Source organism: Anabrus simplex, chromosome 1 (genome assembly GCF_040414725.1).
Source record: "Anabrus simplex isolate iqAnaSimp1 chromosome 1, ASM4041472v1, whole genome shotgun sequence".
Lineage (NCBI taxonomy): Eukaryota > Metazoa > Arthropoda > Insecta > Orthoptera > Tettigoniidae > Anabrus > Anabrus simplex.
The window spans coordinates 318,782,005-318,797,647 of NC_090265.1; the positions used below are offsets into that span (position 1 = coordinate 318,782,005).

General features: G+C 36.3%; 1 protein-coding gene across 4 annotated transcripts in view; it reads left to right on the forward strand.

Annotated features, from left to right (window-relative positions):
• Nucleotides 1-15,643, forward strand: part of LOC136856744 (putative fatty acyl-CoA reductase CG5065) — a 110,977-nt gene that overhangs the window by 25,345 nt on the left and 69,989 nt on the right. For 2 of the 4 annotated variants that reach the window (XM_067134830.2, XM_067134828.2), the window contains exons 2-4: nt 1,646-1,858; nt 2,078-2,326; nt 2,446-2,591. In XM_067134830.2, the coding sequence (XP_066990931.2) occupies nt 1,646-1,858; nt 2,078-2,326; nt 2,446-2,591 (608 nt within the window). Of the gene's footprint in view, nt 1-1,639; nt 1,859-2,077; nt 2,327-2,445; nt 2,592-15,643 lie in introns of all 4 variants that reach the window. The other 2 variants (XM_067134829.2, XM_067134827.2) reach the window with 1 other exon arrangement.

Here is a 15,643-nt window from a genome sequence, read left to right on the forward strand (position 1 = left end):
GTTATTTTGTCACAGCACTTGCGGATATGCATAACGCAGATATTTCAATTTGCTGACTGGGACACTTTCTGTTAGCCGATATTTCTCTTGATCGACATTCGGATAATCGATACTTTACTGCAGGCAGGAACGAGTTTGCCAATGATATAACGAAGGACAATGTAGTATTATGACTTGTAAACAAGTAGTACAAGTCATAATACTACAATGTCCTTCGTTATCTCATAATACCACTTGTGCTAGCTTTTTACATGTTGATTTAGTTTTAAATTTTAGATTTTAAATTCATGTAATGCCAATAAGATAATGGGAATGAGTTCGTATTAAGTTCTGTTTTGTATGTCGATTTGATAGTGATGATGAGACAAATGTAAAATATGTTTTGGCATTATGAAATATTAACATGAAAAATAGAGAAAAATTGTATTCTATTTCAGCACTTCCCTATTCATCAATTTAAGTGGAAGTAGTTCTATAATGACTTCAGTATGCTAGTCTTACGTGATGTTATGAAGAAGGGGCCCCACATTTTTAAATAGCCCAGGGCCCTCAAACACCTTAATCCGGCACTGCATGGACCAATAATGTAAGCAGTGAAGAAATGCTAGAAAGTTTGAATGAAAAATACCAGCTGGTAAAATGATTAGAAAGTAGAAGAAATAGATTCATAGGTCACCTCCTAAGACATTCAAACTGGTGCCCTAATATGGTGGGGAAGGATGGAGGCAAAAAGAGAAGAAGACCAAAAATAGAATTTATGACTGGCATTAAGAATGGATGATTGTTCGCAACAGTAAAGTAGTTAGCACTGGAGAGAATACCTCTATCTGAAGATGGCAATGCTGCCCACCAACCATGTAAGACTGAAGAGATAAAGAAGAAGGAAGGATTTAAAGGAGAGGGCATATGTCTCTGGTAAGACCCCAGTTAGGGTATGGGACCCACAACAAGATTGCTTAATACGAGAACTGGAAAAGATTGAAAGGAAAGCTGCACGATTTGTTCTGGGCAATTTCTGACAAAAGAATAGTGTTACAAAAATGTTGTAAACATTGAGCTGGGAAGACTTCGGAGTAAGAAGATAAGCTGATATTCTAAGTGGTATGTTCTGAACTGTCAGAGGAGAGAAAGCATGGAATAACATTATTAGATGAATAAGCCTGAGTGATGTTTTTTAAAAGTAGGACACTTCATAATGTGAAGATAAAGTTCAAATTCTAGAGGACAAATTGGGACAAATATTAATTTATAGGAAGACACATTAGGGATTGAAATAAAATTTATAAAGGGTGTTGTTCGATGAATTTCCAAGTGCTGGCAATGCTGTGTAATGTATTATTGCATTTACAAATTTTATTCTGTGCTTGACAAACTTCCTTCACTGTGTTGACCGATCATCTGATGTTCCACCTATGCCTGATGACACTATTGCTATGATCATGGTGGTACCACTGATGCATGCTAGTTGCCTTTCTAGATATTGCAGATCATTGCAACTTTAATCATTTACACCCATTTGATGGTACATATATGTTCCAAATTGTGTCAAAATAGGACCTTTCCTTCTGATATTTCATTATTTTTGTCAGTGAATGTGTTTCTTTCCAGCTACCTGATAGCTCATTATCATATTTGATAGTTTCAGGAAGATGATGTGGATGTTATCCCAGATCAGACTATCCCTGAGTTCTTTGCAGAACAGAACATCCTTGTGACAGGAGGCACCAGCCTACTGGGGAGGATTCTCATAGAAAAACTTCTACGTTCATGTCCAAATATTGGCACTATCTACCTGATTGTTCGACCTCAGAATGGGGTCAGTCCAATTGATCGCATCAAAGATTTTGACAATCATGTGGTACGTCGACATATTATTTTGATCAGTTTCTAGAGAGACATTTATGATGTGAATGCATTATTATTTATCAGGTAGGATATATAATTTAAAATTCCCTCATCCACTAGAAAGAATTAAAATGATTTAATTATTTTTAATAACTCTTGGTCCATTGATTTATCTTCCAAGAAAAGAATCGACTTGTCAGGCATTAGATGAATATGTTATTTTGTTCACTAGATTTTCCAGCGGTTGAAGGCTGAGCATCCAAAGGCACTTGCAAAACTCAGTGTATTGCAAGGAGATGTGGGAGAGCTAGGATTAGGTCTCAGTACAGAGGACCGGCAGCTTCTTGAGAGCAATGTAAGTTTTGTCTTCCATTTGGCAGCAAATTCACACTTGGAGGATCCTCTGCAGAAAGCTGTGCTTGTAAACTCCAGAGGAACTCGAGAGACAGTGAGTTTGGCACTTGGGATGAAGAAACTGAAAGTAAGTTCATGGAGAAATGTGTTTCCTTCATAATTACCCAAGGAAATCTGAATAAATATGTTTCCTTAACTATATACCTAGAAAACTAAAGCCTCAATTTTTTTTATTTTTTTTCCCAGGCATTTGTGCATGTATCAACCGTTTTCAGTAATGCTGACCACTTTGTTGTTGAGGAGAAATTATATCCTGCTCATGGTGACTGGCGAACAATTATCCAAGCAGCAGAAATGTTAGATCCTCCCACCTTCAACATCCTTACTAAGAAGTAAGTGATTTATCTCTGGATATGAAGAAAATTTAGAATATGAATCAGTGGAAAGACCAGTGCATGGTATTCCCGTATTTACTAACATAATGGATGTCCTCACAAAGTTTGTTCACTGTACGGTAATTTAGAGTTTAAAGTGGAGTTACATGACCTTGATATTCTGAAACTTTTATGTTACTACTAGCAGTTACCCGCGGCTTTGCTCACGTGGATTTCGTAAAGTAATAAAAGTAATCGTTCCTCGATACTGTACCAAGACATTATTTGAAAATCCCTAAAGTATAAACATTCACCGACAAATTGAGTTTCCTTTACCCCGGAAACTCTTTGTAAAACACATTTGTGTCATTGCCTTTTGGGACTTACATGAAACAGTCTTCTCTCAAATCGAAAAAAAAAAAATTTTTAAAGGAGATTCCAAATATCTATCTCCATGTCGTAACATTTTTAGTTTTTGAGATAGGCTATAAGAATCCAGATAAAAAGTATTTAACCCCTTTATCTATCCTTCCCATTTTTCAAAAACAAAAAGAAATACATGTTCCTTTACTTTTAAAAGAGATTCCAAATACTAATTTTCGCATCTGTAACATAGTAAGTTTGTGAGATGTAAGCATACTCAAAAAAATTATTTACTTCTTTTTTCACTTCTTTTCACCCCCGTTAAGTGCCTTTTCTGAAAACAAAAATCACGTGTATCTGAGGACATGTTTGGTTCGCCAGGTGCAGGTCTTTCGATTTGACGCCCGTAGGCAACCTGCGCATCGTGATGAGGATGAAATGATGATGAAGACGACACAGACACCCAGCCCCCTTGCCAGCAAAATTAACCAATGCTGATTAAAATTCCCGATCTTGCTGGGAATCGAACCCGGGAACCCTGTGATCAAAGGCCAGCACGCTAACCATTTAGCCATGGAGCTAGACACATATATTGTAGATGTAGTGGTACTCATTTTCAAAATTCACCCACTTTTTCAATTCTTTTCAACCCCTTAAGTGGATTTTCCAAAAACAAATAAATACGTGTTTCTTTATTTTAAAAGGAGATTCGAAATACAGTACCGACTTTCACGTCTGTAACATCTTCAGTTTTTAAGCTATAAGTATCCTCGTAAAATGAATTCAACTTCTTTTTCCCTTTTTCCCACCTCCTCTCCCATTAAGTGGGCTTTCCGAAAACAAAAAAAAAGTGTGTGTTTCTTTATTTTTAAAGGAGATTCAAAATACCAACTTTCACACCTGTAACATCTTCAGTTTCTGAGATATAAGTATCCTCTTAAACAGAATTCAACTCCTTCTTTACTTATTTTCACCCCTCCTCCATCCCCAAGTCAATTTTAGGAAAACAAAACAATATGTGTTTATTTTTAAAGGAGATTCCAAATACCAAGTTGCATGTCTGTAACATCTTAATCTTTTAGAGTTATAAGTATCCTCATACAAATAATTCAACGAATATTTCAATGTGGATTTCTGAAAACAAAAGCAGACGTGTTTCTTTATTTTTAAAAGAGATTCCAAATACCAATTTTCATGTCTGTAACATCTTTTTTTGAGATATAAGTATCCTCAAAAAAAGAATTCAACTCCTTTTTCAGCCCACCCCCGTTAAGTTGATTCTCCCCTAAAATGCATGTTCCTTTATTTTTAAAGGAGTCTCCAAACACCAATTTTCACGTCTGTAACCGTCAGTTCTTGAGATATAAGTATCCACATAAAAATTCAATTTTTTCACTTCCTTTCACCCTCCCTCCTTAAGTGAATTTTCCAAAATCAAAGGAATATGTGTTACTTTACTTTGAAAGGGGATTCCAAACACCAATTTTCATATCTGCAACATCTATAGTTTTTGAGATATAAGTAGACTCCTACAAATAATTTAACTAATTTTTCAATTTTTCATCCCCGCCTAAGTGGATTTTCCAAAAACAAAAATGCATTTCTTTATGAGATTCCAATCACCAATTTTTACGTCTGTACCGTCTTCCGTTTTTGAGATATAAGTGTCCTAATACAAAGAATACACCCACTTTTCAGTCCTTTCTACCCACCCCTCCCCCCTCCCCCAAGTGGTAATTCCGAAGACATAAAATACGTGTTTCTTATTTTGAAATGGATTAAAAATACCAATTTTCACTTCTGTAACATGTTAAGTTTTTGAGATATGCTGTAGATATGCTCATTCTGAAAATACACCCTCTTTTTTTCTCCTTAAGTGGATTTTCCTAAAAAAAAAATGTATGTCTCTTTACTTTTACAGGAGATTCCAAGTACCAGTTTTCAAGTCTATAACATGTTAAGTGTCTGAGGTGCAGTGTAGGCCTAGATATGTATTTTTTTAAATTCCACCCCGGTTGTCACTCCCGTTCACCCACTAATCATTGGATTTTTCAAAAACAAAAAATATGTGTTTCTTTGTTTTTGAAGAAGATTCCAAATACCAATTTTCATGTCTGTAACATCTTCAGTTTTTGAGATATAAATATCCTCATAAAAGGTATTCAACTAATTTTCCCCCTTTTTATATCCCCTCACTGGGAATTTTTGAAAAAAAAAAGAAGGTTTCCTTATTTTTAAAGGAGATTCCAAATACCAAGTTTCATGTCTTTTAACTTTAAAGTTTTTGAGATATAGAAATCCTCATTTAAAAATTTCACCCCGCTTTTCACCCCCTTAGCAACAAAAAAATACGTGTTTGTTTACTTTTAAAGGAGAATCCAAATACCAAATTTTACATCTGTAAACTTTTAGAGTTTTGAGATATAGATACACTAATTTTAAAAATTTCTAAAGTTTTACCCTATTTGTCACTTCTGTTTAACCCCCATTAATTGGATTTTCCAAGAACAAAAAAAATACATGTTTCTTTATTTTTATAGGAGATTCATAATGCCAATTTTTAGGTCTGTAATATCTTCAATTTCTGAAATATAAGTATCCTCATTAAAGGCATTCAGCCCCATTTTCACCCCTTTTCACCCCTTCTAGTGGGATTTTCCTAAAAACAAAATACGTGTTTCTTTATTTTTAAAGGAGATACTAAATACCAATTTTTACATCTGTAAACTTTTAAAATTTTGAGATATACATACACTCATTTTTAAAATTCACCCCCCATTTCACCCTGTTAGCGACGCAATATCCAAAAATCCTCCCTTAGCGAGCACCTATGTTATAATATAAATGTATCCTCAAAATTTCATTTCTTTATTTCCAGTAGTTTTGGCTCGCCGATGGTCGGTCGGTCGGGACAAGTTATTTTATATATACAGATTTGTAACAACTTATATCACTTAAAAAGGAAACAGTAGGATCTCTCAGATCCCGCACCCAAGTAAATGGCAATTCGAAAACAATGGCACATGAAAAGAAAAAATATTCATGGTAAAGTTGGTAAATTTGGGTCACTCTTAAGCTACAGGGTTCAGTGGTTAGAGATAGCTCCTCTCCTGTAACACTTTCCTTCCTTGATAGCGCTGAAATAATTAATAACATTACTGGTAAAAGAACTAAGACCAGGAAGAAGATTATAGAACTCACAATGTAATATAATTGCACTGTATTGAAGGTCAGTTTTTAAAATGTCAGAGAATGGTGTGCAAACAAGTTGATATTAGAGTCATGATTAAGAAGTTCAAATTGTTTGCTTGCCAAACCACAACCTGGGTTATTCAGAGAAAAACCATTGTACAGTGTCATACCCCTCCGATTTCTTGTTGTTGTTAAGTACACCCAGATGGCCTTCTCTTCAATCGCAAGGGTATGTACAAGTTAGGGGGTTTGTTTAGAAGGGTTATAGGGAGGTACATTGTAGGGAAACATAGGAACTAGGAAGCAAGGAGTGTAGAGGGAGCTGGAAATTAAGTAAGGATGACATGTAATTACTGTTAAACTTGGCCACATGAACTCTTTGGAGTAGAAAGTTAACAAGAGCATGCTATCTGTGTTTTTATATACAGTATTTATTTGTAATTTAGAGAATTCTTCAGTGATATTCTGTTCTTGTACATTAAGTTTTATTATTTAATGTGGACTGATGTAATATATGTAAGATTTCTTGTATGTTTTTAGTGGATTTGATATCTAAATGCCATACCTGGCTCATCTATATATATAAAATAACTTGTCCTGACTGACTGACTGACTAATTCATCATCGCCGAGCCAAAACTACTGGACATAAAGAAATGAAATTTTGGGCATAGATTCATATTAAGATGTAGGTGCTCGCTAAGAGAGGATTTTTGGATATTCCTTTGCTAAGGGGGTGAAAAGGGGGGTTGAAATTTTAAAATGTGTGTATCTATATCTCAACACTTTAAAAGTTTACAGATGTAAAAATTGGTATTTAGAATCTTCTTTAAAAATAAGGAAATACATATTTTTTTATTTTCAGAAAATCCCAATAGTAGGGGTGAAAAACAGTTAAAAAGGGGTTGAATGCCTTTAATCAGGATACCGGTACTTATATCTCAGAAACTGAAGATATTACAGACCTGAAAATTGGTACATTTGATCTCTTCTAAAAATAAAGAAACACGTATTTTTTGGTTTTTGGAAAATTCAATTAATGGGAGGGTGAAAAGGGGGGTGAATTTTTAAAATGAGTGTATCTATATCTCAAAACTTTAGAAGTTTACAGATGTAAAATTTGGTACTTAAAATCTTCATTAAAAATAAAGAAAAACGTATTTTTTTGTTTACGGAAAATCCCAAAAAGGGGTGAAAAGGGGTGAAAAATGGGCTGAATGCCTTTAAGGAGGATACTTATATCTCAGAAACTTAAGATATTACAGACCTGAAAATTGGTACATTTGATCTCTTTTAAAAATAAAGAAACACGTATTTTTTTGTTTTTCGAGAATCCAATTGATGGGAGGGTGAAAAGGGGGGGGGGTGAATTTTAAAAATGAGTGCATTTATATCTCAAAACTTTTAAAGTTTACAGATGTAAAAATTGGTACTTAGAATCTTCATTAAAAATAAAGAAACACATATTTTTTTTGTTTTCGGAAAATCTAAATTGGAGGGGTGAAAAGCGGTAATAAATGGGTTGAATGCCTTTAAGGAGGATACTTATATCTCAGAAACTTAAGGTATTACAGACCTGAAAATTGGTACATTTGATCTCTTTTAAAAATAAAGAAACATATATTTTTTTGTTTTTGGAAAATCCAATTAATGGGAGGGTGAAAAGGGGGGGGGGGTGGATTTTAAAATGAGTGCATCTATATCTCAAAATTTTTTTAAAGTTTATAGATGTAAAAATTGGTATTTAGAATCTCCTTTAAATATAAAGAAACACGTTTTTTTTGTTTTCGGAAAATTCCAGTAGGAAGGGTGGAATAGGGTGAAAAATGGGTTGAATGCCTTTAATGAGGCTTGTTATGTTTCAGAACCTGAAAATATTACAGACCTGAAGATTGGTGTTTGGGATCTCCTTTAAAAATAAAGAAATATTTTTTGTTTTCGGAAAATCCAATTAATGGTGGGGGGGGGGTGAAAAGGGGGTGAATTTTTAAAATGAGTGTATCTATATCTCAAAACTTTTAAAGTTTATAGATGTAAAAATTGGTATTTAGAATCTCCTTTAAATATAAAGAAACACGTATCTTTTTGTTTTCGGAAAATCCCAATGGGAAGGGTGAAAAAGGGTGAAAAAGGGGTTGAATGCCTTTAATGAGGCTACTTATATTTCTGAACCTGAAGATGTTACAGACCTGAAAATTGGTATTTGGGATCTACTTTAAAAATAAAGAAGCAGGTATTTTTTCGTTCTTGGAAAATCAAAATAATGTGGTGTGAAAAGGGAGGGGGGGGGGGTGTGGATTTTTAAAATGAGTGTGTCTACATCTTAAAACTTTACAGATGTAAATATTGGTATTTAGAACCTCCCTTAAAAATAAAGGAACACATATTTTTTTGTTTACTGTAAATCGCAATGGGAGGGGTGTAAAAGGGTTGAATGCCTTTAATGAGGATACACATATCTCAGAAACTGAAAATATTACAGAACTGAAAATTTGTATATGGGGTCTCCTTTAAAAATAAAGAAATACGTATTTTTTGTTTTTGGAAAATCCAATTAATGGCGGTTAAACAGGAGTAACATATTGGGGTGAATTTTTTGAAAGACTATATCTACAGAATATGTGAGAAACGTAAAATGTTACAGACATAAAAAGTGGGTATTTGGAATTTCCTCTAAATGTAAAGAAACATAGGTGATTTGTTTTTGGAAACTCCCCTTAAGGAGAAATAAAAAGGGGTGAAATTTTAAAATGAGAATTTCTACAGTATATATCAAAAAACTTAACATGTTACAGAAGTGAAGAATGGTATTTTTATCTCTATTAAAAATAAAGAAATGTTTATTTTTAGTTTTCGGAAATAATACTTGGGTGGAGGGGGGGGGGGGGGTAAAAGTGACTGAAAATGGTGTTGATTTCTTTTAATTAGCCTACTGATATCTCATAAATGAAGATGTTACAGACGTGAAATTTGATATTTGGAATCTGCTTTAAAAGTAAAGAAACACGTATTTTTGGAAAATCCAATGAAGTGGTGGGGGGGCTGAAAGAATTGAAAAATTAATTGACTTAATTGTATAAGAATACATACATCTAATAAAAATAAAGTTGTTACAGACGTGAAAATTGGTATTTGGATTTCCTTTAAAAACAAAGAAAAACGTGTTTTTTGGGGGGGTAATATCTTGCGAGGCGGGAGTGAAAAGGAGTTGAATTCCTTTCACGAGGACACATAAATCAAAAACTGAAGAAGTTAGAGTCGTGATAATTGGTATTTAGAAGATCATTTACTATTAAAGAAACAAGTATTTTTTGCCGGATAATTCACTTAGGGTGGGGAGGGGGGAGTATGAAAGGAAGTGAAAATAAGTGAATTATTTTTATGGGGATACTTATATCTCAAAACTGAAAGTAATGGACGTGAACATTTGTGTTTGGAATCTCCTTTAAACATAAAAACATGCCTTCTTTTAATTTTTCTGGGCGGGGGGAATAAACTTAACGGCGGCGGGGTGTAAAAGGAGGTGGGACCAATTGATTTTACTGTTCATAATGTACTTATAAGGAGCCTACGTTGTTCACGCATCAGCGTGCCGGCCTTTCACAGCTGGGTTCCGTGGTTCAAATCCCGGTCACTCCATGTGACATTCGTGCTGGACAAAACGGAGGGGGGACAGGTTTTTCTCCGGATACTCCGGTTTTCCCTCTCATCATTCATTCCAGCAACACTGTCCAATATTTCATTTCATTTGTCATTCATTGCTCATTGCCCCAGAGGAGTGCTTAGGCAGCCGGCACAATTCCTATTGTCGCCGCTAGATGGGGCTTTATTAATTCCGTTCCTGACCCTGTCGAATGACTGGAAACAGGCTGTAGATTTTCGATGTACTTATTCTGATCATAAACCAATCATTTTTAATCTTTCCTGGGTTCGATTTCAACAGCCATCTTTTCCTTCGGAGAACGTTCTTGGATTACAGTAGACTCTCTTGGCATATAAATAAAAATTTAAACACATTTGAAATAAATGATAGGAATGAGATTGACCGTCAAATTGTTCGCCTCTATAATAAGGTCAATAATGCATGGAAGTATGTCATTCGTATCACCAGAAATCCCGCACACTTGCCTATGCGCAACATTGGTGCTGGTCACTTTGTCAACAATGACAATGGCAGCAGATGTAATTTACTGCCAAGTAGCGGTCTTGTATCTTGCTGTGGGGTCCAGAACATCTAATAATAATAATAGTAATAATAATAATATTCTGGACCGTTGTCAAATTGAGCAGACCACGCTGGAAACGGGTATTGGACTGATAATGACTAGGAATACAGTCTGCCCGCAGGTTCAGTACCGCCAAGACACTCAAGACGACACCACGCCGGATCTCCTTCAGGATTTGATCCATACTAAAAATGCTTATAGGAAAAGATGGCAAAGATATAGGGACCCAACTGACCACGTGGAATACCTGGACCTAGCCCGGGAAGTAGGAAATCGATTGCTGGAAAGAAAGATTGAAAAATGTGAGGAACTTTGCCGTAATCTTTCAGAAAACGAGTCAGATCGCAAATTTGGCGGATTCTCTCAGAAAATGAGTCAGATCGCGAATTTCGGAGGATTATATATAAAACGTTAAGCATTCAATTATAAATTTCAGTATAATACCGTAGCGAAGCACAGGTATCTTGCTAGTCATTTATATTTATTTACCTTGGTCATCAAAGACGTAGGATTGGTGCTTAAACAACATGTTATAATATTATCATTTAGACTTTCACGGCCTGTGTAACTATTCATGAGATATCTTTTTGGGCTTATGCCGTGTAATTAATTGTAAACACACTCTATGCGTTTCAAAAGGAACCTTGCCTTTCTTCATCAGGAGGCAACAAAGAAATGAAACGACATATGAAAGGTTGCTAGGAGAAAACAACAAGGAACTTGAAATGGTGCCCTAAGATGTAAAAGGGACGCCATTTTAGCCCCATGCTGGAGACAAACGAATGGCAACAGTAAAGTATTACTCTCTAATGGTTCTGATAATAGGTAGCCATGATTCACTGAGGTTTTAACCTGTATCGCGGTTGAAATTATCTGGGTGTTTACGTATTTCAACCGTCTCCCTGAAAATTCTTGGGCGATATTGCTTTATATGGGTGAGAACATCCACTTCTTGGAACAAGACATCATGACCAGGTGTTAAGGCATGATCAGCAACAGCTGATTTATCAGGTTGGTTGAGTCTGATACATCTGGTATGTTCTTTGATGCGATTACACACTGTTCTCGAAGTCTGCCCAATATAAACCTTGCCACAAGTACAGGGAACTCTGTAGATACCAGGTTGTTGCAATTTAGGCAAACTATCCTTAGTTGGTCGCAGGAGTTGCCTAATCTTAATTGATGTTTCGAAAACAGTTCGTACACGCTTTTAGCAATACGATCCCTCATGTTATGTATGTAAGGTAGGTAAGCAGTTCCTTTTACATCTTTTTCCTTAACAGACGTCCGATTATGTGTCGATTTCAGAACCCTTGAGATCAAAGCTCTGCTGTAACCGTTGCTCTCAAAGGTAGTTCTCAAGGTGTTAATTTCCTCTTGTAGAGCTGACACTTCACAAATCCTCCTGGCCCTGGTAGTCAGAATTGTAAGGATACCATATTTCTGGGCAGGGTGATGGTGAGAATCTGCGTGGATGTTCCCGCCCTTATAAAGCAATATCGCCCAAGAATTATCAAGGAGGCGGTTGAAATACGTAAACACCCTGATAATTTCAACCGTGATACAGGTTACAACCTCAGTGAATCATGGCTACTTATTATCAGAACCATTAGAGAGTAATGCTTTGCTGTTGCCATTCGTTGTCTCTATCTGGGGCTAAAATGGTGTCCCGTTTACATCTTAGGGCACCATTTCAAGTTCCTTGTTGCTTTCTCCTAGCAACCTTTCATACGTCGTTTCATTTCTCTGTTGTCTCCTGATGAAGAAAGGCAAGGTTCCTTTCGAAATGCGTAGAGTGTGTTTACAATTAATTACACAGCATAAGCCGCAAGATACCTCATGAATAACATGTTATAAGTTCGTATGTTCAGAATGGTGGGAAGCAATCAATATGACAACTAACCTTGTCGCAGTTCACTCCTTACCGGGAAGATCCCAGGACAACACCCTCTGTCGTCATTGCCACAGAGAGTATAGGCAATAATTTTCATGTTAACCCGTAGAGCGGGGCTTGCGTCTCCATCCGCACTTCAAACTCTGCGCTAGGTTGGGCGATGCGGCTCCAGACGCGGGACTGTTTTTATTTTTTTCTTATCTTCAATATTAGGCGCGAGCCTTGAAACTTTCCTCACATGCTTTGGAAGGTGCTGCCATCTTGACGATTTTTTTCGAACTACGTAGTAAGAACGGTATTGCGACAGGGAATCCCCTTTCTGTTTCGTTCGTATTTGTTCAGTGCAAAAATCGCTTAAGCGCCGCATCACATTCAGCCCGTGCATTCGTCAGTAGGCCGCATGACTGGCCCTGCGCTGTACTAAGTTCACGATAAATAGAAGCTTCAGTGTGTTCCTTTTGCGTTTTTGAAATGTTTATTTTGTTTTATATCATAATACAGTATGTTTAAAAGGGCGGGGGATATTCCAAGTGATTGTACTATTCGTGATATCCTTGAAAATAGCGAAGATGAAAGTTGTAGTGACTTCAGCTCGGAAAGTGACGATGAATCTCCGTTATTAGTAAATATTCCAGGAAGTAGCTTTTCTAGTAGTGTTCCAAGACCGGTTCAATCGGTGCGGAGTTCGAGTTCCAGTGAAAGCAGTGAAACTGAAACTGCGAATGACGGTAATCCTGCTGCTGTACAGGGTGAATGGGATGTGCGGGGTTGTAAGCGAGCAAGATTTCCAACAAATTACAATGCTGGAATTCAGGGTGAACTTTTGGATAAGAAACAGCCCGAAGAAATTTACGAATTTTTTATAGATGACGGACTTTGTGATCTTATTGCACAGCAAACAAATCTGTATGCTCAGCAAATAATTACCTCAAATTCGTTGATGGCAAAAGTGAAAAGAAGAAGTCGTGAGAGAGACTGGGTACCCACTAACAAAAATGAAATAAAACTTTTTTTAGGAATCTTATTACTGCAGGGTATTGTTCAGAAGCCGAAATTAGTCCATTACTTTTCTCGTAATAAACTGTTAGCTACTCCTGTATTTTATGAAATTATGTCTGAGAAACGATTTTTCCTTTTACTTAAATTTTTGCATTTTGCGGACAATGAAGCATATAATAGACGGGTTCAGCCGAAATTGTATAAAGTGAAGCCAGTTCTAGACGACCTATTATCAAAATTCAGAACTGCATATACTCCAGACGATCGCCTATCTATCGATGAGAGCCTGTTATTGTGGAAAGGTAGACTGGGATGGAAGGTATACATACCGAAGAAACGGTCGCGCTTTGGTATGGAATCTTATAAGTTATGTGAAGCTAAATCTGGGTATGTGTGGAACCTCCTATGGTATACGGGGAAGGAAACTGATCTGGTAAACGAAGTTTGTGGAATAGATATTTCTGAGTACACTAAGCCTTCCAAAGTTGTATTTACACTGGCCGAAGGTCTGCTGAATAAAGGTTATCTAATAGCTGTGGATAATTGCTACAGTAGTCCGGAGCTATTTGACCTGCTCAATGACCTTCAGACAGATGCTGTAGGCACTGTAAGACCGAACAGGAAAAATCTCCCAAAAGATGTTATGGGGAAGAAACTAAAAAAGGGGGAAGTTGCGTTTGCTTATCGTAACAAACTCATTGCTCTCAAGTGGAGAGACAAGGGGGATGTGTGTATGCTAAGTAGCATACATGATGCCGAAATGCACACTGTGAAAAACAGGAAAGGGGACACAGTAGAAAAGCCTGTCATGTGTATAGATTACAATGACTCAATGGGTGGGGTCGATTTATCTGATCAGTGTATGGTCCCGTACAGTACAGCCCGAAAGCGAATCAAGAAATTCTACCAAAAGATTTTCAGGCACTTGTTGGACATAACAATGTTCAATTCCTTCGTTATTTATCAAAAACATGGAGGAAAATTCACTCACTTACAATTTCGTATGCACGTTATCCAGAAGCTTTTTGACAAGTATGATAAATCAAGCCCTGCTGAAGCCCAGCCAGTCAGATCAGTAGTGTCACTGTCAAATGACCCTTCGGATCGATTCTCGGGAAGGCACTTCCGGGATTTCAATGCCCCTTCAAAGACGAAACCCATTGCAAGCAAGAGATGTGTTGTTTGCAATGCAAATAATAAAAGAAAGGAGACACAGCACTGCTGCAAAATCTGCGATGTAGCACTGTGCCCGGCTCCTTGTTTCGGAGTGTACCACACAGCTAAAATGTGAACTGAGAGGCGTCCATTGAACGTGTATTGTGAATAGTGTCCCTAATTGTGTAAACTCGTGTGTGTGCGTGCGTGTAGACAGTGACGGCGACTAGCGGATAAAGAAATTAGAAACAAAAGGGTAGGACCTACATTTGAACTGCGAATTTAATTTCTTTTTTATACGGCTAAAATGCAATAAAAATGTTATTTTTCCCCAAAATGTGGAGGAGCACTACCCCGCTAACCCCCTCCCCCCCCCCCATTGTCACCGCCACTGCGTGTGTGGATATATAGACTAGTTAAAATCTATGAGTGAAATTAGTGACTCGGCAGTTTCATATCCAGAACAAGAGAAGAAAGTAGATATTCGGTGAGTACATTTTTCTCTGATCATTTTTATATTCTTCAATAGCGTAATAATAGTAAAGTATAACAATATATTATAGTGCTTGTGGGACTACAATGACAGTTTGATTCGTAAATGTTTACTGCTTATGTACAAGTTTCAGAAAGTAATTATTACAATGCCCATAAAAAAAAAAAAAAAAAAAACGGGAAATATGAGACTTATGCGTTTGTTGCACTAAAAAACGTAGTGCTTAAAAATCATTCTTTATCGTGAATATACGGTGCAGTATCGAAATTAATGTGTCTTATTGTCACAATATACAAGTAATCTTAGATAGATACATGTCGGGTTGCGTAAATCCAAGTATTTAAAAAAATAAATAATGATGAAAACACCTCCCCACCGTAGTGTGTAAAGAGGAAGAGCTCGCTCCCCACTTAACGGGTTGAAACCTGAATTGATAGATATGACTTTATTTACAAAAATAAATGTTTATATCCACCTAATTAATACATCAGATATGAGATAATTAAAATTAACTCATTCAAATTTTTTTGTCTTTAGTACTAATTTCAATCAGTGTAATGATCAACTTCGGCTAACAAATCAATTAACAGGATAAAAACACAACCAAGAAATGAGTACACAGATCTAAAACATGAAGGTGAATTATCCCTTTAAAGAAGTCAAAAGGGACTGTGAAAATCCTATAAGAAAAGAACACAATGAGCAAGAGAATATGTACAATCAATGGAGTTAATGACTCTAAAAGTTAA